The sequence below is a fragment of the Penicillium lagena genome, assembly GCF_028827675.1.
Source record: "Penicillium lagena strain IBT 129212 chromosome Unknown utg000005l_segment0_segment0, whole genome shotgun sequence".
Lineage (NCBI taxonomy): Eukaryota > Fungi > Ascomycota > Eurotiomycetes > Eurotiales > Aspergillaceae > Penicillium > Penicillium lagena.
The window spans coordinates 1428393-1452947 of record NW_026623226.1 but is presented as its reverse complement, the minus strand read 5'-3'; the positions used below and the strand labels follow the sequence as shown (position 1 = coordinate 1452947).

Below are 24555 nucleotides of genomic sequence, written 5' to 3'. Positions count from 1 at the left end.
TGATAAATAGTGCTTTTCCAGTAGTTGACCTCGTGACGTCTTTCCCGGCGACCGACACTTCTTTCTTGCCCCTTCCTCCCACTTCCACTTCCACATCCCACATATACAATAATACAGGCTCATGGCTCGCTCTCAATGCCCTTGTCTGTCATGTCGGTGTTGGGCGACTCTCCAATAATCCATTCGCGCCAGCACCATGACGCCCAGCCTTCGCCGCCGCGCCGATCGCTCCGCAAGGCCATCTCCATCCCCACCGTGTCGTCGCTCGTGCGGGACTCATGGTCCTGGGCCGGAGACACTCTGCACACTTATCGTGATGGCCTCTCCCGAGAGCAGCGACAACACAAGACCGAGGTGGAGGATCGCAAGCAAGTTCTCTACCTGAAGATGAAGCATGTGAGTGCCGTGCCTGGCGGGGCCAAGTCGAGTATGCAACGTCACCCATTTCTAATCCTTTTTTTCTGGACGGCAGGCCGTGTCGTACGAGGAATGGAGTACTTGTGCCAACGAACTGGATGTGCTGGAAGACAATAACGCCTGGAAGCAGACACTCGAGTGCACCGAATACCAACCTCGGCTGGTCCAGGAACGGCTGCGACAGCTGGAGGAGGCTCGCATTAGCTGCGATGTGAGCCGGATGCTGTTCCTCGTGCGCACGGCGCTGAGTCGAGACTTGGGGAATATGAGCCATGCATCGCTCTACCGGCATACCCATATCGGGACGAAGGACCTGATCGACCGATATATCACCGCCGCCTTGGAGACGATCTCGACCCTGGTGGACTTGTCGGTGCACAATCGCTGCGATGGGCTGGAGCTGAAATATATCTTGGATCAACTGCTGGCAGCTCGTCAGGCCTTCGGGCGGAGTGCGCTGCTTTTTTCCGGAGGTGCCACCTTTGGGATGAACCATATTGGCGTTCTTAAGGCTCTCTATGAGTCAAAACTGATCCCCCGCATCATCTCCGGTGCTTCAGCAGGCAGTATCGTGTGCGCTGTCTTTTGTACCCGAACCGATGACGAATTACCAGCGCTTCTGGAAACCTACGCGCACGGAAACATGGCGGTTTTTAATGAGCATGGGCGCGAGGAAAACATCTTCCAGAAGACGGCACGATTCTTAAAAGTTGGATCGTTCTTGGATATTTCCCACCTGGCGAATACGATGCGGGCCTGGTTGGGCGACATGACCTTCCAGGAGGCGTACAACCGGACGCGTCGAATTCTCAACATCTGCGTGTCGAGTGCCGGCATGTACGAACTGCCCAGGCTGCTGAACTACATTTCTGCACCCAACGTGCTGATTTGGTCCGCTGTGTAAGTCTCGCCATCGTATCTTGTGTAGAATGTTCGCTGACCGTTCATCCAGAGCCGTGTCATGCTCCGTGCCGTTGGTATTTCGGCCTTACACATTGATGGCCAAGGATCCCTTGACAGGCAAGCCGGTCCCGTGGAATGACCTCCACAAGCAGTACATTGACGGGTCCGTGGACGGAGACTTGCCCATGACCCGGCTTTCGGAGATGTTCAACGTCAACCATTTCATTGTGTCTCAAGTCAACCCACACATCGTGCCATTTCTCCCCAAAGAGGGTGGACCTATGAATCCAGCAGAAGAGGCACACTCTGCCATTCCTCGCCTGGTCAACACGATGACACACCTTGCCAAGGACGAAGTGCTGCACCGCATGTCCGTCCTTTCAGAACTTGGAATTTTCCCTAACTCGTTGACCAAGTTTTCATCGATTATGAAACAGAAATACATTGGTGACATCAACATCTACCCTGAACTGATATCGTCCAATTTCCCGCGTCTTCTGGAGAATCCGACAACGGAGTTCATGCTTCAAGCCTGTCTCAGCGGAGAACGCGCGACTTGGCCTCGGCTGAGCCGAATTCGGAATCACTGTGCCATTGAGCTCGCATTGGATAGCGCCATTCAGCAGATGCGGGCCCGCGTGGCTTTCAGTCCCAGTCAGATCGACCTGCGCATTCAAAGCTCACTTCGTCACCCGGCCGATTCACCAGACAGTAGTGCCGGACGAGGACGCATCCGCGCACGACGCCGAGGATCGCACAGTCATGAACTGGAGCGGACACGCCCCCCGAGAGGCCAATCACGCGGTCGTCCTACCAATGGACTGAAGAAGGCCCGCAGCACAGTGTCATTGGAAGAGCCTCCACGCTGGCTTCCGAACGATCCAACCTTTTGGCCCGCCTTACCGAAGGCCCCCCCGTCGATCATCGGCGTCGATGGCTAGCGGGATATTCGCCGTCGGATCCGACAGCGAAGACGACGAGTCCGAGCTTTCCTTCACTGTGCGGCCTGGGCAACCAAGCCATCGAGCCACATGGGACTCAACGGCTTACGGTGGTGGGCCGTCGTTCGGAAACGACAAAGGCCGGCGCAGTCCGGTGCTATCCCAACGATCTTCCTTCTCGGCCCAGTCGTCCCAAAGTACCACCGGCACTGTTCATCGACACTCCCCCAAACAAGGCCATGCGCCTTCGATCCGTAACCTCTCTGCGACCATGCCACCATCCTCTCGCCATTTGCTCAATATGACTTCAACGATTCCGCCAAGCTCCCGGATTTCCTGACGCGTAAACTTCGCCAGTGAAACATAGGCTTCCCTTCATCTTGCTAAGAATATTGTTTATAACTAAACTGTTCCGTCACTCGCTCGATTGGGATATGGATATGGCAATCGTTGCTCGGAAATCGCAGGCCACTCGGACAGAAACGACCCGCGTGGCCCTTTTTTCTTTGGTCGATACCCATTACGCCTAGACCCCTTGAGTCTTTGCATCAAATCTCGCTTACCAGAAACCTTTCGGGTGTTTGACTGCTGCAGTTTACTCAAACTGTAGCGGTCTCACCTGTCACTTGTATATAGTCGGTCCGCGTGTACATACAGCGGCGTCGCAACCCAGTCGATGCCGCATGGGGAACATCTGTGTGTCATAAAATTTGCAGCTAGATTGATCCATCTACAAATACAATGAGCTTAACCGAATTTCCCACAAGCTTCGCTGGCTATCAGGCCTTTTTCCTGCATAGTACATTGGACAATATTCTCAGGAGACGGACGGATCAGTTATGTCAGAGTTCCACCTCCGGGACTAACCACGTAACTAAAAAGCAGCTTGGTCGAGTTCAGACCTGCAAGGACCCGCCGCCCTAACGACGACCATGTGGATCTCGCTCTCGGCAGTGGCTGGAACTGCTCGTGAAACGCCTGCGGGTTCCAGCGCCAAGTCCAGCGTTTCCACGACCGACATCGTCGTTTAGGAATATGCGCACACGAACTGGAAGCATTCGCACCACGCGCGGGCCGATAAAGGAAAGTTAAAAAAACAAAAAACCCCTGCTCACCTTCGCGCGAGAACGGTGTAAAGAAAATGGAGCCCGTGGCGGTCCCCGGCGCCGATCGGGACGTGGTTATTGGGCGCATTCTTATCAATCAGTGGGCTTTGTCCACCACGGTGCCGGGCTTTCCACACGAATCCACTCTTGTGGGATCCCAGGGGACCCGTGGGACATTCCAGCCCACCCCTGATACACGATCTGTATCAGTTCGCACGCCTTCGAGCTGCGTGGCGACGAACTCTGGGAAAAACGATCCAGGGATTAATTGATTATGATGCAAAGAGAGAGACTTAATTATGGAAGGCTCGGCCAGATCCCTCAGATCGCAGACTATTCATCACTGAACTGCAACTATTGAATTTACCCGGCCGATCCAGGAATGACATCAAGCTCACCGGGCCAGAATTCTAAGCCTCGGCCGTGACCTCCATCTCCTCTCCTCCCGGCGCTGGCAAGATGAGCACCGGGACCCAGCTACATCGGGCATGCACGACGAGCAAAGTTGACTGATCATGAAGATCCTCAGGCCACTTCGGTACTTTTTGTATACACGGAACAATGATCGTCGCGGCTATTGATTTTGGTAACCCTAACTAAACTACATAACCAGTACCCGCGCCCTAACCGAACGACGATACCTACCTTATTCATCCTACTGAAAAGAACAAGAACCGCTTTTTACCTGTTTCAGCTCCAATCACCTCGATTGACTGCCGGAAAACACCGCAACCATAGGCTGCAGTCTCCGGTGTCCCTGATGGTGTGTCTGCCCGGATTTTGCTCAGTGGAGACGACGATCTCTTGGTCTGGATGGACTTTGCACGATGGACCTGTCGATATCCACTGACGAGCTGAGAACTGATGCATTGATGCCATTGACCGAGCCCGGAGTAGATGCCTGGTGGAGTCTCTTCAGAAGACCCAGAATCGCCCAGCAATGGCTGTTTGATGGGTGGACTGGCAGCGCTATAAAGACGTGCTCTCCATTCTCTCTTTTCGACTCGGAGCATCATATCAGTCAGACCAATCTACACGTCAAACATTCGATCGTGGTCTCATCTATATCTTCCAATTCTTTACCTCCTTTCTTTTACGAAATATACTACACTACCACTCCCTCCAACAATGAAATACACCGGCTTCGCCCTTGTGGGCTTGATGGGCTGCGCCCTCGCCCTGCCTGCTCCCCAGGGCCCTATTCCTTCTGGCCCAACTCCCTCTGGCCCTGCACCCACCGGAATCTCCAGTTCTTCTGGTCTACCTCCCTTCCCGACTAGTGGCTTCCCTGCTCCTCCTGGCGGATTCCCTGTGCCGTCTGGACCCTTCGACAAGCGCCAGTTCCCCGAGTCCTCTAGTGGATTCTCGATCTCATCCAGTCTTCCAACTACATCTGCAGTCTTCAACAAGCGTCAGGGTCCTATCCCCCCTTTCTCGGCGTCATCGGGCGTTCCTCCCTTCCCATTCCCCAGCGGACCTGCTCCCAGCGGGTTCCCCGAGACCCCTTCTGGACTGCCGACTTCCAACGGCTTTGACAAGCGCCAGTTCCCTGCTCCGACTGGTGGCTTCCCCACCTCTTCGAGCTTCTCTATCCTGTCCGGTGGTTTTGACAAGCGTCAGCTCTCTACCCCTTCCGGTGCGACCCCTACTGGTCTTCCTCCTTTCTCCATCCCCAGTGGACCCGCTCCTAGCAGCTTCTCTCTGCCTCCTCGTGTTTAAATAAGGGCCTACTTCATGTGTGGCATTCCTGAGCCTAATTGCCTTTCGAGGTAGTTGGTGAGGTTGAATATGCCAGGTTGTAGAAACGGCATCGGACCTTGCATCCTGATGTTTCTCACCATGTACGGTATAGGATCTATGGGGTATAGTTGTTAGATTTTAGCCTTCAACGGTGTAGCGGCCCTGCACTGCCGGCAGACTCGCTGTGTGGTTGTTGTCACTAGGCTGAAATTTAATTTTTCCTAAACTATGGAATATATGCTTTCATTTCCTGGTTAGACACATTCTTGTCACAATTATCAACCATACCCTCTGCCGTCGTAGCCCTAACGTTCTATAAATAAACCTAATTAACTGTCAATATTTCCAGGACAGGCTAGATGCAGCCGCAGCGGCATGACGCAGGGGTGTGCGGGCGGCAGGGAGAGGGCTAATTTACTTACTATTTTTACTCTCTAGGCTGCTAATTAAGGAACAAACGTCACCGATCCCCTGTCAAAACCCCTGGTCCGTGCCGATCTTGACGCACCTTCTCAGCGGTAATGCACGAACCTCATTGGATATCCATCGTGCCCTCTTACAAACGGCCACCACCATCTTCAGATGATCAGCAGCTCTAAATGGAAGTTGTTTCATGTCGCGGGGTTAGATGCTATATCTTTGGACCCTTTCCCGCTGCTGGATCCTCAGGTTTTGCTTGACATTTCTATACTCCCGCTGCGGAAATCGCTTGTTTCAACTCCTTGACTGGTAGTTTAGCGAAGGACACTGTCAATCTCTATCCTGTGTCGTCTTTTCTGTCTCCCTGCATTTTTACCTTTGCGTCTTTATCACTGGGTTTCTCTCCAGGGCATTGGCTGAAGGACCCCCTGCTTTCACTGCACACCCCGGTCCGTTGTGGTTGCGCCGGTGCCCAATCCAACGCCGAGTCCCATGTGGATGTTGGATGACCTGCCCATGAAGACACCCCGCTGACTCCTCAGACGACGGGAGGATCGGATGATCTGCGGCCGGTCACGAAGCCACGGAGCCTTGTTGATTCTGCTCAAGTGGAAGGCTGACCAACGTGCTGCCATAATAGCCACATATATCTGAGTGGCCTTATTTCCTTCCTGTATTTTCTCAACAACGATTTGAATTACGTCTGCTTTTTTCTACTCGAGACCAGTCAGTCAGTCTCACACAAAAGCCACCCATCTATCTCAAACATGGCTGGAATTGTCAGCACTCCTCTTCCCTTCCTCCGAAAGTCCGAGGACCCTAAACCTCTGCATCCTCGATGGGGTGATGTGGATATATCCGTTCCTACCGAGGGTTCATGGAATCAATACGATAATCCTCATCGAGCTATGCGTGAACCGCAGTGCTATGGACCGGGCTTTGTCCCCGACTGTTGTTCATATGATAAAGAAATAATAAAAAATCACCGCCCAGATGGCAACAACTCACACTCTACGGCAGCCTATATCGACACGACTTCTTCATCTCGGCGCAACTCCCGGGCCCTCGGGGCCTTGCGACCCGGTCGACTGTCTGTCCGTCTTGCCTCACGGCCCAAACACCTGAGAAATAACTCACAGACCGCGCAACAATCTCAGTCAATGGAGCCGGAAAGAACCGAATTTGCATATAAACCGATCCAGCAGGACTATACAGCTGAGGCGATCGAGAATGCAACTCAGTTCCAGCAGCAGCAACAGCAGCCTACTCGATTCAAATACATTCCCACCAACGGACGATATCTCGAGCAGCTCGCTCATGTCCCTTCTCGTAGCCAGTCTGTTGATTCCTACCGCGGTTCTCAATTATGGCGGAACTCAGTCATAAGGTCTCTGGAGGGTCAAGGAAGCGGCCGCGATCTTCCAACGACGACCTATAAGAGCAATATCGAGGATGATCGCCGAAGCCTTCGCTCAAATGTTGGTGGTGACTCCTCAGACGGCTCCACTGGCCCACGCCACTATGTGTTGCCGACCAGACGAAAAACCTCGCCGCAGGTTGTGACGGACCGGAAGAGGTTTTCTCTGTTGAAGCCCATGACTACAGCGATGGTCCCGGAAGCGGATGATCTTTATGAATAATTTATTTTGTGTTTCGCGGGTTTGGCTTGGTTTGTTCATAGGAAATCATTGCGCGGCGTTATGGATTTTCGGCATTATTTGGCGTTATCACTGCCTTCAATTTGAATGAAAGAGGCATCCAAATTAGACTGCATACAAAGCGGGAGCCGAGTTTTCCACTTTGCTTAGACCATCTAGTAAATCATCATATCTATGCCATATCATCAAATTCAAGAACATGCCGCCGACACAGAATCAAAAACCCATCACCTGCCCCTAACTCATAACATGACTGTGGGAGGCTCAGGTCTTCTTCCAAGCTCTGAACCTGAGACATTTCAAAAAAGAAAGCATCAATACTACGGCGCCAGAACTTTAATCTTGACGCATCCTTCATTTGATCCCCAATTGCTTGGAACGGGCCATATATTTTGTGCAAAACTTTTCAATGCTATCCGGGGAGTCTATTTCCTTCAAGCTCTGACGTGGAGTGTATTCCGAGCAATCTCCAAGAAACTATCCATCTTAAAATAAACGAAACTTCGCTTTTATTGGACTGGACAGATCATGATAAAGTTCCCTAGGGATCATTGAATTGTGCTCGAATCGACGAATCTGGAGAATCCGGTCGGCCGTTCAGACAAAGCCTAGGGTGTGAAGTTAGGTGGTTCTATTCATGTCGAATATTTTGGAATTTGAAAACCAAAATATCTAGGCTTGTTATGATATAGTAATGTGCTAATGTTACTACCAGAAGAAACTCTCTGTTCCGTTATGACGAGAATGAGATAGGGAATCTAGAGGTCGGGTGTCTCTTTAGGCTGTACCCTTTTGCTAAAAGCTCGACTTCTCTCTACGCGAACATTGTGACAGTGTGCGGACCTGCATTGTCACGGAGCCGTCTCCTGCTGGTCTGTGCTGCTTCCCTCAGTGGCTGATCGAGCTTCCCTTTCGGGTCGCCCCGGCGCCTATCAGCGCCCATGAATGGCGTGCCCAGCCGCCTCCCCACGGGCGGGACGATCAACCTTGTTGGTTCCAAGATCTCACCATCGTTGCCCTCGAGGCTTCGATTGACACAAAACAGAGAGAATCAAATAGGATGAAGCTCTGTGTGTTCCTTGTGGGCTTAGCTGGTCCATGGCACGCCCTGAGCTCCCCCGGAGGGTCTGCCCACCCTCGCTGCAGGGATCGGGATGGCGGACATGGATGAGTGCGACAGTCTCTTTGCCCATCTCTTAGTCTCCACCGAACCCCTCTTCTTATCCCTGTCGGTTTTTTCCTTTCTTCTCGCTGGATCCTCCGAAGGAGCCTCTCACCACGAGACTGGCCCCCGGCCCTCTACCCTGTCGGTCATCCGAGCTGCTGTTGCATCCCCCTCGCCTAAAGCACCACCGGACTCTAGATCACTGCTTAGCTCCGGCGCATCCATTGAGGAGCAGTGATCGCCCGAACAAGCGCCATGCCAAGTCGACGGACGACGCCGTGCATGCCATGTACCACCAACGTACAACAATCCCTGGCTGGCGTCAGAGTTGTTAAGCAAAAGTTGACTGCGCCGCATTTTGTTACAGTCTTTCCGGTATTCCAAGGAAAACAGGGGTCTGCTCAGAGGGGCCTTCACATCCACTCGCTCTTCTCCGCTTGCCTGCAAATGCGCTCCAACATTACACCTTCCACGCCCGACGGTCCGCTCAGCTCCTTGAATCGTCCACTTGTCGCGACTGTGGTTGGTTCTGATCGTCCCTCAAAGACAAGGCCACCTCCAGACCGACCTCTTGACCCCCAAGTGGCGCAGCGTAGGTCTCCGCCAGAGGGGTTGATCCAATGTGCCGGGCGCCTTCCCGAGTCTTGGTCTTCTCTCACCTCTTGACAGGCAAATGTTCGATACCAACACTAACCTGGCGCAGACGCATTCACCTCAGAAGATCTTCTCTCCTCTTGGTTTTCCTACAGATATGTGGTTGATCAGTGGGCGCGTCGATGGCCATCTGTCCTGTTGATATAACTTCAACCCATGCAGGCGATCTACCTGCTCTCTCGCACCCCCTTTTCAATCTCGCTGTTTAGTGACTCCGTTCATCCCAACGAGAAACTTTGACACTATTGTCATGACCACGGCCCCGGACAGAAACTGTCCTCTAAATTCATTTGACTTGTCTACTATTCTGTCCGGGCCCTTTCTATGACCAACCTATTCAATAAAATGGCAGCCTTCCTCAAAAAGATCAAAAGAAAGCGCAGACTATCGTCTGAATTACATTCACGATGGGGCGACGTTGCTATTAGTTATCCCACCGAGGGATCCTGGAATCAGTGGAACCAGCCCGCTGGATTCGCCGCCAACTCTTCACCAGATGCCCCTCCTTCCAACAACCAGCCCACTGCCCCTCGGCGGCATGCGCCGATGGAATTTGTGCCATCGTCTGAGCCTAGTGCGCTTCCTCGTCATGGAGACTCTGCCATACCGACGGGACATTTCGATGAAAGAGTGCGGCGGCGCCATCGGGATGGCCACAAGCCACCCTTCCGCGGCCTGGGTCTTGGCTGGAATGGGTACGAAATGAGCTCTACCCACGAGAATACACAGTTCGATGAGGAGTCCTGTTCTGAAGAAGACGAGGAAGAGGACGAGAACGAAGAACGTGATACCTTCGATGCACCCACCAGAGACCACGGATATTCATCCGCTCGCAGAGACCGTGACAGCTACTCCTCCCATCTATCCAGGTCTCCTCCACTGTCAGTAACCTCGCGCATGCGGCGATGCAGCCTCCAGAGTTGTCCAACCGATCCTTCTACTGCGGCATCGGTCACAGCCAGCTCCAGACATACGAGCTACACTGCGGCTTCATCGGTATCGGCGCCGTCTATGCCGCCGCAGACCCCTCGGTTTGGATACATTGCGGCGCAGTCTTTGCGCCCGGACCGAAAGCAGAGCAGCCGTCCAAGGCAACAGGAGGCTGAACCCGTGGCGCAGCCGGGGATGGTGCCGTCTTACGATGAGCTGTACGGGTGAGGGAGAGGAGATTAGGGCTCGACAGCTTACTTTTCTATACTTTCCTTATGTCTATAATATTTCCTACTCCTCCAGATCAAGACTTTTATTATCTTTTGTTTTCTTTCAACGTTATTCCTCCATACTCTCTCGCTCTTACATAATACTCCTGTACTTCCTTGGCGGGCAATGATGTTCATGTTCATAACCGCTAGTGATGCACGGTCTGTCACATCCGTCACCAGTGCCATCTGCCAATGGCATGTCTCATCACCCCTCCTCCGCCGTGCACCTCAGTTTAGGCGCTGATTGGCAACGCCTGCGCTGCAACGTCCTCCGTGATTCGTCCAGCATGTATCCTCGCCTGCAGTCTCCGGCAGCAGGCAGGTTCCTAGACCATGCCGACTTTTCCTGTGATGGGCGAGCTCCGTCTCCGCTCGCTCATCACATCTGCCGCAAAGCTGGCGGGCACTGAAAAAAGAAGCTTTTCCTCCCCATCTCTGCCTTGCGCTGCTTTCCGAGCTGCTATCTTCCATGCGGTGATCGTCCTCTGGCCGGCGCTCCAGCTCTCGAATTAATTAATCTACCTCACCGGTCGCAGGCAGAGCGGCTCCCTCTCTCCAGTTCTGCTCGATCCGATCTCACTATGCTTGGAGTTTCACCCAGGGCGCTGGCCGTCGCCCTGGCTGGCATCTGGCTCAGCAACCCGCTCCCCGCAGTGGTTGGATTAAGAACTACCAGTGGTTCACCATGCGCAAGTATCTGCAATAAAACCAGCAGCAACACAACAGGTGCCGATGTCGTGTGTTTGGACGCCATGTACGGTGACTCGACCACTGGGGAAACCTTCGAGGCCTGCGTCGACTGCCAGCTGAAGAGCACTTACTTCAACCAGGAGGCGGGTGAGTCGGACGTCAACTGGGGGCTCTGTAAGTGATTAAACATTCCAAACGCGAGCATCTCTAATATCTCTTGGTACCAGATAACCTGCGCTATGCTTTTACGACATGCGTCTTCGCTTACCCCGAAAGCATCTCCAACATCTCGTCACCGTGCACTGTCGCATGCCAGGACATAAGCCCGGCAGTGGAAACCGGCCTTGACAATCCAGGCCCCTTTAACTTCAACTCCTGGTGCGGCTCAACTTCATTCGCGGACAATGTCATCAACACATGTGAGCAATGCTACAATGAGACGACGAACCAGAAATACCTGGCGAACTGTAAGGTTCCCAATCATGTCAATATCCAATGAAAAGTTCCACTCACTGAACCTCTCAATATAGTCCTTGAAGCCACCCGATACAACTGCCACTTCCCTAGTGTCTCAGGGGAAGTCTTTAGTATTGTACCAACTCGAATTTTCTCCACGGTCCTGCTCCCCTCCAGCCTGTCCCTCAGTACCCCCACTCCCAACTCTTCAAGTGTGAACCTGCCATTAGTGATCGCCGTTCCGATCGTGGGGTTCTTGATCCTCGTAGGTTCCTTGGCGGGGTGCTGCTTTTGCTTCATCCGCTGGCGCCGCAAGCGCGTTCGAGGCAAGCGGATGTCCAATCACTTGTACGATCGCTGGAATGATACCAGCATTAGCACGCCCGTTTATGCACAGGGCGGCTGGGGCGAGCAGCAGGCCCAGGGCCCGGGGTATGGTTCGGGGGGATTAGGGTTCGTCGACAGCAATGGCCAGGCTCAGGCTGTTGGATACTCAGAATACTATCCGCAGTATCAGCAACAGCAGAAAAAGGGTTTCTCACAGGAGATCGCAGAGACACCTGGTGCTTACGCTCAGCCGGAGACCACCACGTACGGGGTGCAGCCCGAAAAGCAACACGGCGGGTATCAGTGATATCGAGTATGTGCAACTTGTTTGAGTATTTATATCTTCAAATCGGGCATTGATGCACTGCGAGGAAGTAATTATATGTTCTCTCACCATTTCTTGACGGCGTTGTCGTTTTCGGCCTTTCATCTCGTGGAGTTTGCTGCTCTGGGGCTTGAGCGCTATGTTGAATCATTTTTTGAAAATCTGGTTTCCTTTGGATGGACGAAACGAAGAAGTACATAACGAGGTTAAGCATGAAGTAAACGCTCGACTACAGAGCAAACTCTGGAAATAACCCATCTATTTATCATCCCCCGCTCGCTCAAACACCACATTCAACTCGAAACTGTGTCCCTGCATCAATCAGCGACAATAAGCTCTATTTTTATCCTGGGACAAGGTCTCCGTATCTGATATAGCCATGATTGGCGGTTTGTTGCCTTGATAGGCGTTTCAATACGCACTGCCAAGAAACTAAGGGGGGGTCTACTGAAGTATGCTGTCTATATTTGGGGAAAGCTATTTCTAGAAATGAGGGGAAAGAAACTGGAATCTAAATACCAGATTGAGAAACTGCCAACCCGGTACCCCGCTGTTGTTTCTACCAACTCCGTCGCGTCGGTGTCTATTATTTGATGTTCTCTGGCAGTTCGCTTTCTGGGCTCCTAGGGGATGTCGAGCAGGGATGTCCGTTCTGGGGGTGGGAATCTGTCGGCGGAGCAGCCATTGCCTCGGGATCGACTTGAGGTCAGCGTCTGGGCTGCCCAGTTTTAAAGCCGTTTAAGCGAAAGTTGGAGTTATTTTAGCGTTCTTAGTGGCTTTTTTTTCTTTTCCGATCGCTTCCTACTATCTTTAATAGGTCAGTCATAATGTACCTAGATAGAGGATTCCTTTCTTGTTTCATAAAGCCAATCAGAGCCCGGATATCTTATCATGCTGGACCTTACCACCGCGATGGAAGCCTATCACAATTTACAGCCGAAGTCGAAGATCATTCCTCTTGGGATTATCGCAACGAGATAAGATAGTCATCCGCTATCAGCAGGATACTGTTCTATCAACAAGTCAGGTATCTTTGCCCATTTGTTATCACAACTTGTACTGGTATGAATCATGCCCGACATGTTTATAGAATAAACTCCAGTCCCTGCATGGCTGGCACGTTTCTGGGATGAACTCTATACCTACCTACCAGTTTTGTTTGTTTGAAGCCAGTCCATTATGGCGTTAACTACGGGAATGGCTTCAGCCACATCGTACCTGCACCGTCGGACTGAGCGGGTCAAGGAACATATCAAGCAGAAGAGGTCGCCCTCTGGTTGGGTGCTACCAAAGCAGACGACAACCTTCACCGATGAAGGCACCTGGTCTAACATCGACTCCGACGTGACTCCTATTGAGCGACGCATCTGGTCAACGTGGACCGTCCTGGGTTTCTGGTTCAGCGATGCCCTCAACGCTCAGGGTTGGGAGGGTGCTGCCTCTATTATCGCCGTGGGGCTCACATGGTTAGTCTAAATGCCTTCCACCTCGTTTTTCTTTTTCGATTCTCATAGTTGTATTAGGAGGGAAGCGCTCTACTGTCTCATCATCGGCTATTCCATGGTCATTATTCCCCTTGTGCTCAACGGAGCGATCGGCGCCCATCTCCATGTCAATTTCGCTGTGGCTTCGCGTGCTTCCTTTGGGTTCTACCTCTCACGAGTAGCAGTCGTCATTCGTATGATCACTGCGCTGTTTTGGCATGGTATGTGATGTCTGGTCGTATATTTCCCATCTCCGAGGACTCGACTTACATTCCCCCAAGCTATCCAAACATACACTGGATCAACAGCGATGACGCAAATCATTCGTGCTATCTGGCCCTCCTATATGAATACTCCGAACACGATTCCTGCCTCAGTGGGTATCACGTCTCAGCAAATGTGCTCTCACGTTCTGTTTTGGAGTCTCCAATTTCCGTTTCTGCTTATCCCGCCCCACAAACTCCGCTGGTTTTTCGTGTTCAAGGCGATCATTGTTATGGTCACTTCGGTCGCGGTGGTTATCGCCCTGTGCATCCAGGCTGGCGGTGCCGGTGACATTTGGAAACAGCAAGCTACCGTTACAGGGTCAACCAAAAACTGGTTGATTCTCTCGTCCATGTCGAGCATTACCGGGTCATGGTATGTTTCTCGATCTCTCACTTAACCCTCTTGATAAAACAAGTGGATCTTGCATGGTTGTTTTGCCAAGCGCTAAAACCATTCCCCGGACAGGATTACGATGGGAACTAATATTCCCGACTTTACTCGTTACCTGAAAAAATCAAAGGGAGTGTATTGGCAAGCGCTCTTTATGCCTTTCATCGCATCCTTGATTGGCATATTTGGGATCATTGCAGCCAGTGCTGGCAAGGTTCTATATGGTAGTTATATCTGGGACCCTGTCGAACTATCTGCGAATTGGGATGGGCCAAGTGGTCGTTGTGGCGCCTTTTTCGTTGGTCTCTGTTGGGTTGTGGCACAGATCGGAACGAATATTTCGGCCAATGTCATCTCCTGCTCGAATGACATGGTAAGCATTTGAGTCCCCCGGCTTTTGCACGTAATTTCCCGCTGATCTGGATTGCGCAGACAACCCTTTTCCCTAAATATGTTAACATTCGCCGTGGCGCCATCATCACAACTATCATCGGAGGCTGGGTCATGGTTCCCTGGAAGATCATCTCCTCGGCTGCTTCTCTGTTGACATTCATGTCCTCATTGGCCATCTTCCTGGCGCCGATCTGCGCCATTATCGGAGCCGATTTCTGGGTTGTCAAGAGGCGACACATTGACATTCCATCGCTGTATAGGCGTCATGGTATCTATAGGTATGAGGCCGGATTCAATTGGCGCGCAGCTGTTGCGTTTCTTATTTCCATTGCTCCCAATCTTCCTGGCATGGTGCACGCCGTGACACCAAGCCTTTCCGTGGGCACGATCGATCACATCTATGACATTAGCTTTATGTGGGGATTCAGCAGTGGATTTATCATCTACTGCGTGCTGAGCTATTTTTGGCCAGCGACCGAGACGCTCGTCGGGTCCACCATCTACGACGAAACTCAAATCGTGGACGGCGTCCTGGTTTACAACAATGGGTTGGCAACACCGCCAGACGAGAAGTTTCGGTCGAAATCCATCTCGGAAGAGACTGCAGAGACTAGTTCTGTTTAGCAAGATTTGATTTTGGAGTACAATGGTTTCTTTTCCCTTCTTCTATGCTGCAAAGGATGATTAGATCATGATTCGTCTCGTACATATACTTTAGATAGAACAGACGTTTATTTCTGCCAAAACGTTAGCGCTGTATCTTTTGAGCAATACTGGGCTTGTTGTTCCGGTTCTTATTGACTGCATGGGACATATTAAGTACAGCAATTTTCGAAATCAGATACCACCACCATACTCTCACGAATTACTCCCCGAACCCTAATCTGAAACCCGCCAGTCTAATTTTAGTTTCTCCCTCAGCAATCCCTGCTGGAATGTATCGTATCGCCTTACAGTGATCGTTAAGTCATTGCCATAATGCCGTACAGTACGTCCCGAAACTGGTTCGACCACCTTCACTCTTTGATTGATTCTCCAGGCCCAACGCTAAGACGCACCAATCTCTATTGGGAGTTTTTCCGAAGCACCCCGTCAGTTGGACGTGTATTGCCTCTTACGTAGATTACAAGGTACTTCCAAAGGAGGTATTTGCCTGCAAATTCATACATCCGACACCTCCATACCCCACCTTTAAAACAACCTCCCGAGGGAGGGGTATCCTGACATTCAATCACGAGTGGTCGAACCAATATAGCCCCAAACCTAGCTCCTTCAAAGCATGAGCTTATCCATGATATGATCCACAGTGGGGAACTATCTATATCGCAGATGGCACAGGCTGCTGGCGGCAACAAGTGTACCATCCTGAGAATTTCTTCCAATATACGGATATTTGGCCGCGTCAAAGCACCGCCTAATAAAGGGGGTCGATGCCGCATCACTCTAATCATGCTCGAGACTTTGTCCGATCACCTGCTAGAAAAGCCCACCTTGTACCTCGAAGAGATGGAGGTGATGCAAATTGGGGTACCATAATATGTCGCGTGCCGTCGATCCGAAAAGGTTGAAGAGGTGGTCAGAGGCACATGGCAGCGGATATTGGTCTGCTTCGGTTTGGGCCGACAGTTGAGCCCACAGTCAGCCCGTATCACTGGACAAAAGAACGGGTTTTCCCCATGTAGCCTCTTGGAGTGCTTCAACGGGTGAATTCATGATTAGTCAGTCCTCTTAGCACTCGAAAATCCACTCTTGAATCACAGCCTCGCTCCCGCCGCCTAACCTACCCCTCTTTATCTCTCGCCGCAAAGTCCAAACTATCAAACCGAACACAACCTCAAACTATAGTGACCGTCTTACCTACTTACATGAAAATAAGCGTTTATGCCATCTTTCCTTCCATATGGATGTACTTTCATCAGCAGCGAGCGTTGTCGCGATCATCCAACTGACGGGAAGCCTAGTGAAGATTTGCGGGGGTTACATCCAGGAGGTAAAGGATGCACGAAACGAAATTATCACCTTACAAAGGGCGATTACGGGCGTCCAAGGAATCCTCCAAGATCTCGAGGAATTACTTCAAGAAAGCCAGAATAACAACACCCTACCTATTTCCTCGCGTCTAGGCAGTATTATTACCGATTGCCTCTCCGACCTCCGAGCCTTAGAATCGAAACTTGATCCAGGAAGGGGCAAGACGCTGATGAGAAAAGTGGGACTTCGAGCCTTGAGGTGGCCTCTAAAACACACAGAGGTGGAGGGTATTGTTCAGAATCTCGAAAGATACAAATCGTCCTTTAACTTGTCGTTACAGCTAGATCAGACGTATGTTTTTCCGGGGAGCATGATCTCTCTTGAGAATATTCTACTAAGATATATCTAGAACACTTATCACAGGAATGATTCGACAGGCTGAATATGTCAATCAGAAGATAGATTTTGACAAGCTGCCCTATGCGCGTGGGGCCGAATATAATTCATACCCGGATCAACATGAAGATGAGTGTCTGCAAGGCACGAGGACTGAAATTCTTCAACAGATAAAAGAATGGGCTTTTTCACCACACGCAAAGTCCCTCTTTTGGTTAAATGGGATGGCTGGAACTGGGAAATCCACGATATCTCGAACTGTCGCAAAATCGCTCAAGGAGACTAAGCAACTAGGAGCAAGCTTTTTCTTCAAAAGGGGCGAAGGTGATCGAGGAAATGCTACAAGACTTCTCCCAACACTCGTAAGGCAGCTAGTGCTTAGTTTCCCTATGCTAATTGCTGGCGTACGGAAGGCACTCCATGACGACCCAGACATTGCTTCGAAATCGATGAAAGAGCAGTTTATAAAATTACTCTTACAACCATTGCTCGACCTTGACCAACTCGATGAGCAACCTCCTCATACCGCTGTGATAGTGATCGATGCCTTAGACGAATGTGAATATGATCAAGATGTACGAAACATAATCAGATTATTATCTCTTCTTCGGAAGGCACACGCGATTCGCCTTCGGGTATTCTTGACAAGCAGGCCTGAATTACCAATTCGCCTTGGCCTTTTGGAGATCGCGGATCATGATTATCAGAAACTGGTTCTTAATGATATCTCCGGAGAAGCGACAGAACGCGACATACATTTATTCCTAAAGGACAGATTTGCGAAGATCAGACATGACAGAGGTATGTCTCGAGACTGGCCTAGTAATGCCGTTATCCAAGAATTAGTTACGATGTCAGTTCCACTGTTTATTTGTGCCGCCACCGTGTGCCGCTACATCGAAAATTCAAAATGGGAACCCGCATTACGCCTCACAGAGCTTTTAAAGGACCAGGCCAAATATGCCACTAAAATGGACAAGACGTACCTTCCAATTATCACGCGATTGATAGATGATCAAGACAATGATGAGTCGGAGCAGCAGCAGCTCTTGCAAGAGTTCCAAGAAATAGTCGGCGTCATCATTCTTCTCGCTGTTCCACTTTCAACCAATGCGCTCTCCCTATTTCTTGGGCTTAGGCCAGACCTAATTAGCAATCGATTGGATTTATTTCAATCTGTTCTAAGTGTTCCGAAGAACCGAGATCTGCCTATTAGGATTTTACATTTGTCATTCCGAGATTTTTTGGTCCGGTCCCAGAGCAGATTCCTTGTGGACGAGCCTAAGAAGCATACAGATATCGCCATGCATTGCCTTATCACTATGCGTGGCCGCCTAAAGAGAAATATTTGCAACCTAGAGGGCTACGGAATACAAAGAACTGAGATCGATACCAGGACTATCCATGAGCATTTACCACCAGAGCTAGAATATTCCTGTCGTTATTGGGTACATCATCTTGCACAGAGTAAGGATGTTGATACTGCAATAGAGGATGTTTTTCTGTTTCTCCGGGAGCATTTCATGCATTGGATAGAAGCAATGAGCCTCTTAGGCGTCGTATCAGAAGTTCTAGGGATCATTGATCAACTACAGCCAGTCATACGTGTAAGTTTCTATAGAAAGTCCTATGTGATTACGTGCCATTACTGATATAGGGTGACTAGGATTATAAAATATCTAAGTTCCTACATGATGGCAGGCGATTTGTCCTTAAGAATAGACAGATCGCTGATGAGGTGCCTCTCCAACTTTATAACTCCGGACTTATATTTGCACCCAGAGTGGCAATAGTTCGGACGATATTTGAAAAAGAGCTCCCTAGATGGATTTGTAGGTTTCCAAAGGTTGAGGAAACCTGGAGCGCAGAAATGCAGACCCTTGAAGGCCATTCCGGGTCCGTTCAGTCTGTGACATTCTCTCCCGATGGCCGACTCGTAGCATCCAGCTCAAGTGATAAAACGGTTCGGCTATGGGACACCACCACAGGTGTGCTGGAGCAGACTCTTGAAGGCCATTCTAAGTCCATTCAGTCTGTGGCATTCTCACCTGACGGCCGACTTCTAGCATCCGGCTCAAGGGATAAGACAGTCAAGTTATGGGAGACCGCCACAGGTGAGCTACAACAGACTCTCGATCTCTATTCGGAGTCCGTCCAGTCTGTGGCATTCTCCCCAGATGGCCAATATCTGGCGTCCGGATCAAATGATAGGACAGTCAGGCTCTGGGATACAGCCACAGGTGCGCTACAGAAGACTCTCTACGGCCATACAGACAATGTCCGATCTGTTGCATTCTCCCAGATAGTCAACATCTGGCGTCTGGGTCAAATGATAGGACAGTCAGACTGTGGGATACCGCTACAGGCGCGCTGCAGCAGACTCTCCAGGGTCATTTGGACTCTGTGCATTCTGTTGCATTCTCCCCAGACTGTCGGCTCCTGGCGTCCGGCTCAAGAGACGAGACACTCAAGCTTTGGGACACAGACACAGGCACACTCCGACAGTCCCTTGATGCCCATTCAGACTCGATATGGTATTCAGATTGGATCGCATCTGTGACGTTCTCCCCCGATGGCCGACTCCTAGCATCCGGCTCAAACGATAGATTAGTCCGGCTGTGGGATACCGCTACGGGTGTGCTGCAGCAGTCTCTTGAGGGTCATTCACGTTGTGTCCAGTCTGTGGCATTTTCTCCCGACAGTGGAACCCTAGTCTCCGGGTCAAACGATAAGACAGTTAAGCTATGGGATATCACTACGAATGCGGGGCAGCAAACCCACGAGGGCCACTCAGATTCGGTCTGGTCTATAGTATTCTCGCCGGACGACCGGCTCCTAGCATCCGGCTCAAGCGACAAAACAGTAAGGCTATGGGATACTACTACGGGCGCACTACTACAGACTCTTGAGGGTCATTCACGTTGTGTCCAGTCTCTGGCATTCTCCCCAGACGGCCGAATCCTAGCATCTTGCTCAAATGACAAGACAGTCAGGCTGTGGGATACCGCCACAGGTGCACGACAGCAGATTCTTGAGGGTCATTCAGCTATAGTCTGGTCTGTTGTATTCTCCCCTGACGGCCGACTCCTAGCGTCTGGCTCCAGTGATAAAACAGTCAGGCTTTGGAATGTCGCTATAGGTGCGCGGCAGCAGACTCTTTACGGCCATTCAGACAAGGTCCGGTCTGTTGTATTTTCCGCTGACGGCCGACTCCTGGCGTCTAGCTCAGACGATGAGACAGTCAAGCTCTGGGATACTGCCACAGGGGCGCTGCAGCAGAGTCTGAGTGTAAAAGGGCAGGTCACCAACCTGGAATTTATCCGAGATGGTTCACATCTGAGCACCAACCTGGGATGCCTTGAAATCCAATCCGGACGTGATAATGAAACCTCCTTTTTACCTCGAGAGAATGCCGGGATATTTATTTTGGATCGTCAGTGGATAACCCTTCACCGCAGCAAGGTACTATGGCTTCCTCCTCAATATCGGCCCTTGTGCTCAGCGATTAAAGGGAACACACTTGCCATGGGACACGAATCTGGGCGAGTTTCATTCATAGAAGTTTGTGAAAGTGGACGTATAACTGATTTTGAAACTTGCTGTACGTAGCAAAATAGTCTTTAAGACAGTTGGACCGGTATCGGAAATGTTCGCCAAATTCGGAAAGCGGCCTTATCTAGACCAGAACTATCTAGTCACAGATGGACTTTGAGCTTCGCCGACTGTTATCTTATCTCTTGACAGATGTTATCTCTCCGCACGGCATTTTTAGCTATTTGTATAAAATAGTCCCAGTGACTCATGCTTTTTAATAAATTACATAAGATTTAGTTGCCTGAATATCTTAGTTATCTTAACTGACTGTCAGTTAGTCAACCGGCTAACCCGAAGCTTCAAGTGCTCACTCACGTTACCTTAATTATTCTTCCTTTTCGTTATTAGTTCAACTCTGTGTTTTGTTTATCTCCCTTTCAACCTATCAAGTCAAAATCTACTATATATACTACTTCTAGAATTTCATCTAAAAAATAGCTTACTATTTACTTCTGGAAGAAATTTACCCCCTAGCGGGCGTATATATGCTAGAGTTAGAGATATTGCTTATCTTAACGTGTCTCTAGCTATTTTACATAAACTAATAAGAGATAGTTAGCCAAAATAGAAAACTTACATAGTTAAGAAATTTCATGCCATCTATCAGTCTCTCGATTAAGCTTGTTTCAAGATATTGACACATAGTTATCTTATCTTTACACGCTGTGAGTGGTATCCAACCGAGTGGATGGCTACGGCGGCAATATTTCTCGTTTTGTGGTGGGAGCCCATTTTCTCATTGTATATCCTCTCCAGTGTTCTTTTATTTGCCTCGTTGTTGGTAATTCTGCCTCTTACTACCCTCCACGAAAAAGCACCTGAGGAATTACGAAACCAAAATGGCACCAACAACCAAGCTTTCTCTTCCCCATGCTCGACCCTACTCCTTCAACTTCCCCATCGCAACCACTGCGTTTGTCATTATTGACATGCAACGAGACTTTTTAGATCCAGATGGATTTGGCTTTATTCAATGCGGAAATCCTGAGATCTTTGCCTCAGTCCGCAAGATTGTACCAACCATTCAGAAAGTATTGGATGTCGCCCGCTCCATTGGAATGCAAGTTATACATACCAGGGAAGGCCATCGCCCGGATCTCTCAGATTTGCCTGCAGCAAAGAGGCTGAGACAGATCAGTGCACCACATGGCCACCATACGATGGGTATCGGCGACCAAGGCCCGATGGGAAAGCTGTTGGTGAGGAATGAGTGGGGCCAGGATATAATTGACGATCTGAAGCCGCAACCTGGAGAGCCCATCATCGACAAACCAGGCAAAGGGAGTTTCTGGAACACCGGATTTCACCGAACACTGCTGGCCAGGGGCATCACGCATCTGATATTTGCAGGCGTTACAACTGAGTGAGATCCCTTGGAAAAGAACTTTTATGTGTCCTGCAAATGACTGACAATAAGGAAAGGTGCTGTGTGACGACCACTTTGCGAGAATGCAATGATAGGGGATACGAATGCTGTATCCTATCGGATTGTACAGGTGGTTTCGACCAGCAGATGGTGACCACGTCTTTAGATATAATTTGCAGCCAAGACGGCCTTTTTGGATACGTTGGCCATAGTTCGGATTTGATTGCTCAAGCAGAGCGTCTTTGCGAGCTAAATCCACCCTGTACCACTTTGGTTTCGGACGCAGCCCTTCCCTCAATTGCTGAGCTGCAACGGCAATACAAACTTGGCCTTGCGGATCCGGTAATGACTGTCCAGTCTGTTTTTGATCGGATAGAGAAGTACGACACGGTCGATCCTGCCGTTTGGATATCCAAAGAATCTCGAAAAGACGTCCTCGCGGCAGCCAAAGCACTCTCTGCGAAGTTCGCCGGAAAACCACTGCCTCCTTTGTTTGGAATCCCATTTGCCGTGAAAGACAGTATTGACGTGACAGGTATAGTCACAACTGTCGCATGCGAGAGCTTCGCGTACACTGCCAATTCCACAGCTCCATCTATCCAACATCTGCTTGACGCCGGGGCCTTGTACATTGGCAAAGTTAACTTGGACCAGCTTGCAACCGGTCTATCCGGATGCCGGTCACCGTACGGCATCCCTCATAGTGTCTACAGCAAGAAGCACATTTCCGGTGGCTCCTCGTCGGGATCAGGCGTCGCTGTTGCAGCAGGATTAGTTTCATTTGCCATTGGAACCGATACGGCAGGAAGTACTCGTGTCCCTGCGGCCTTGAATGGCATCGTTGGCTTCAAGCCGACCAAAGGCACTATCTCTGCTCGAGGCTTGGTGCCTGCATGCAAAAGCCTTGATACAATTACCATCATGGCACCTTCTATAGCAGATGCACGAGAGGTCTGGTATATAATTGACCAGCATGATCCCCTCGATCCATATGCCAAACCGCCAAGCAGTTTGTCAACTTGGACGATAGATTTCCGGGGACCAAAGGAGGGGGCTTTACATTCGGTGTTCCTCCGCGTGCTCTCCTGGAAACTTGCTCTAAAGCATACCAAGACCTCTTCCAAGCCAGTATTCAGCAGTTACGATCATGTGGTGGCAGATTAGTCGACATCGATTACACCCCATTCACCAAAGCCGGCGACCTCCTTTATGATGCGTCCCTTGTACACGAACGTCTCGCCTCCATGGGCCACGAGTTCTTCGTTAAGAATATCGATACCCTGCATCCCACCACCAAGACTATCTTTCAGTCTGCGCTTTCTTCCGAGCTCAAAGCCTGGCAAGTATTCCAGGACCAAACCGCTCAAATCCAATACACCGTGCAAGCACAGAAGATTTTCAACACCTTGGAAAGCGGAATTGATGTTCTGGTCGTACCAAGCGTACCATGTCACCCTACAATCAAGGATATGTTGGAAAACCCAGTGGCTCTGAATTCCAAGCTTGGCACATTCACACATGCAGGCAATGTAGTTGATCTGTGCGGCGTTAGCGTCAATGCTGGGTGGGTGGACAATGAAGAGGAAGGAAAGCTACCATTTGGAGTTACTTTTCTGGGCGGAAGTGGATATGATGGCAAGATGCTGGATATTGCCGCCGTTTTCGAGGATGCTGTCACAGTAATAGGGCGCAACTAGAGAAATTACTGCAGTGAAAGGAGGTTGTAAGTAATTGTATTCATATCAGTTCATAGAAATCCTCTAAACTAAACTGAACTGACTGAACTAGACTGAAATTACAACTGAACCATGTCGAGGAAAAGAAGCAAATACTCATGTTGATCATATGTTCAACCGTATCTCTTTCCTCGGTACGGAGATACTGCACATAGACGAGCATGAGTATTGTAGATTCGCTTTAGAGCTTGGCCTTTCTAACCACTATGATGCGAGCTTAAATTCACCACCCGATGATATTCGCTATGAGGAGTCAATTCCAGTAAGCTGGATGAGAAGGCGCGACGCTTATCCTTTCCCCTCTGGAGATAAAATTCCGATCTGGCCAAAGATCTTCGCTTGGAGATGCGGTACAGACTCTAGGATAATTCTTGAATGCTTCAACCAGAGCTTTCTTTACTTCTGACTTCACTGCTGGTTCCACCGCCCGCTTCACCGGTGTAGGATGCTCCTTCTCAAATCTTTCCGGCGCAATGACGTTGTCTAATGGAGATTTTGTAGCGAGCGCTATCGCCTTCCAGGTTTGATAAGATGCTCTTTCAAATCCTAATCGCAATCGCCGACTACGCAAGGACACGATTCATGCCGTATTTCAAGATCCGTTCCGACGTTAACCAGTCTAGTGCCAAACGAGGGAACACCTCAGTAAGATAACCGTTTGTATTATCCCAGCTTCGAAAATTGAAAAGTACACATCCACGATGACGTTTTCCCAACAAAGGCGTCCAAACGCCGACAATCCGACTCACTAGTAAGAGCTCGAAATCTCAACCCTAGCAACGCAAAGTGATGGCTTCGTAGCAAGAAGAGACGTGTCACATCCTAGGTGACCGAAGTGATGCAGTTCAGTGAGCGTCCGTCACCAACATAACCAGAAACATACGGTTGCTCGACAGCCTCATCTTTTCTTAGCTGCTGCCGCTTAGCTATTAGTCACCATTCCTATTATGCAGG

The 24555-nt window shown here is 50.2% G+C and overlaps 10 protein-coding genes across 10 annotated transcripts; 9 read left to right on the top strand and 1 right to left on the bottom strand.

Annotated features, from left to right (window-relative positions):
- Positions 1–135: 135 nt before the first annotated feature.
- Positions 136–2261, top strand: N7510_007285 (putative Patatin family phospholipase; the record flags this gene model as incomplete). Its single annotated transcript, XM_056979210.1, has 3 exons — positions 136–396; positions 473–1317; positions 1370–2261. 3 exons carry the CDS (start codon positions 136–138, stop codon positions 2259–2261), a joined length of 1998 nt encoding a protein of 665 aa, XP_056832253.1.
- Positions 2262–3402: 1141 nt separating this feature from the next.
- Positions 3403–3639, top strand: N7510_007284 (uncharacterized protein; the record flags this gene model as incomplete). The annotated part of the gene is made up of 1 exon (XM_056979209.1): positions 3403–3639. The coding sequence occupies one exon, from the start codon at positions 3403–3405 to the stop codon at positions 3637–3639; it is 237 nt and encodes a 78-aa protein (XP_056832252.1).
- Positions 3640–4495: 856 nt separating this feature from the next.
- N7510_007283 (uncharacterized protein) lies at positions 4496–5086 on the top strand (the record flags this gene model as incomplete). Its single annotated transcript, XM_056979208.1, has 1 exon — positions 4496–5086. One exon carries the CDS (start codon positions 4496–4498, stop codon positions 5084–5086), a length of 591 nt encoding a protein of 196 aa, XP_056832251.1.
- An 875-nt stretch (positions 5087–5961) lies between these two features.
- N7510_007282 (uncharacterized protein) lies at positions 5962–6162 on the bottom strand (the record flags this gene model as incomplete). Its single annotated transcript, XM_056979207.1, has 1 exon — positions 5962–6162. One exon carries the CDS (start codon positions 6160–6162, stop codon positions 5962–5964), a length of 201 nt encoding a protein of 66 aa, XP_056832250.1.
- A 132-nt stretch (positions 6163–6294) lies between these two features.
- Positions 6295–7167, top strand: N7510_007281 (uncharacterized protein; the record flags this gene model as incomplete). Its single annotated transcript, XM_056979206.1, has 1 exon — positions 6295–7167. One exon carries the CDS (start codon positions 6295–6297, stop codon positions 7165–7167), a length of 873 nt encoding a protein of 290 aa, XP_056832249.1.
- Positions 7168–9349: 2182 nt separating this feature from the next.
- Positions 9350–10162, top strand: N7510_007280 (uncharacterized protein; the record flags this gene model as incomplete). Its single annotated transcript, XM_056979205.1, has 1 exon — positions 9350–10162. One exon carries the CDS (start codon positions 9350–9352, stop codon positions 10160–10162), a length of 813 nt encoding a protein of 270 aa, XP_056832248.1.
- A 241-nt stretch (positions 10163–10403) lies between these two features.
- Positions 10404–10616, top strand: N7510_007279 (uncharacterized protein; the record flags this gene model as incomplete). The annotated part of the gene is made up of 1 exon (XM_056979204.1): positions 10404–10616. One exon carries the CDS (start codon positions 10404–10406, stop codon positions 10614–10616), a length of 213 nt encoding a protein of 70 aa, XP_056832247.1.
- Positions 10617–10787: 171 nt separating this feature from the next.
- On the top strand, positions 10788–11986 carry N7510_007278 (uncharacterized protein; the record flags this gene model as incomplete). The annotated part of the gene is made up of 3 exons (XM_056979203.1): positions 10788–11070; positions 11124–11363; positions 11427–11986. 3 exons carry the CDS (start codon positions 10788–10790, stop codon positions 11984–11986), a joined length of 1083 nt encoding a protein of 360 aa, XP_056832246.1.
- A 1197-nt stretch (positions 11987–13183) lies between these two features.
- Positions 13184–15162, top strand: N7510_007277 (nucleobase cation symporter-1 family protein; the record flags this gene model as incomplete). The annotated part of the gene is made up of 5 exons (XM_056979202.1): positions 13184–13470; positions 13528–13709; positions 13770–14127; positions 14221–14518; positions 14578–15162. 5 exons carry the CDS (start codon positions 13184–13186, stop codon positions 15160–15162), a joined length of 1710 nt encoding a protein of 569 aa, XP_056832245.1.
- Positions 15163–21338: 6176 nt separating this feature from the next.
- Positions 21339–23562, top strand: N7510_007276 (uncharacterized protein; the record flags this gene model as incomplete). The annotated part of the gene is made up of 3 exons (XM_056979201.1): positions 21339–21862; positions 22045–22816; positions 22876–23562. The coding sequence occupies 3 exons, from the start codon at positions 21339–21341 to the stop codon at positions 23560–23562; spliced, it is 1983 nt and encodes a 660-aa protein (XP_056832244.1).
- Positions 23563–24555: the final 993 nt, after the last annotated feature.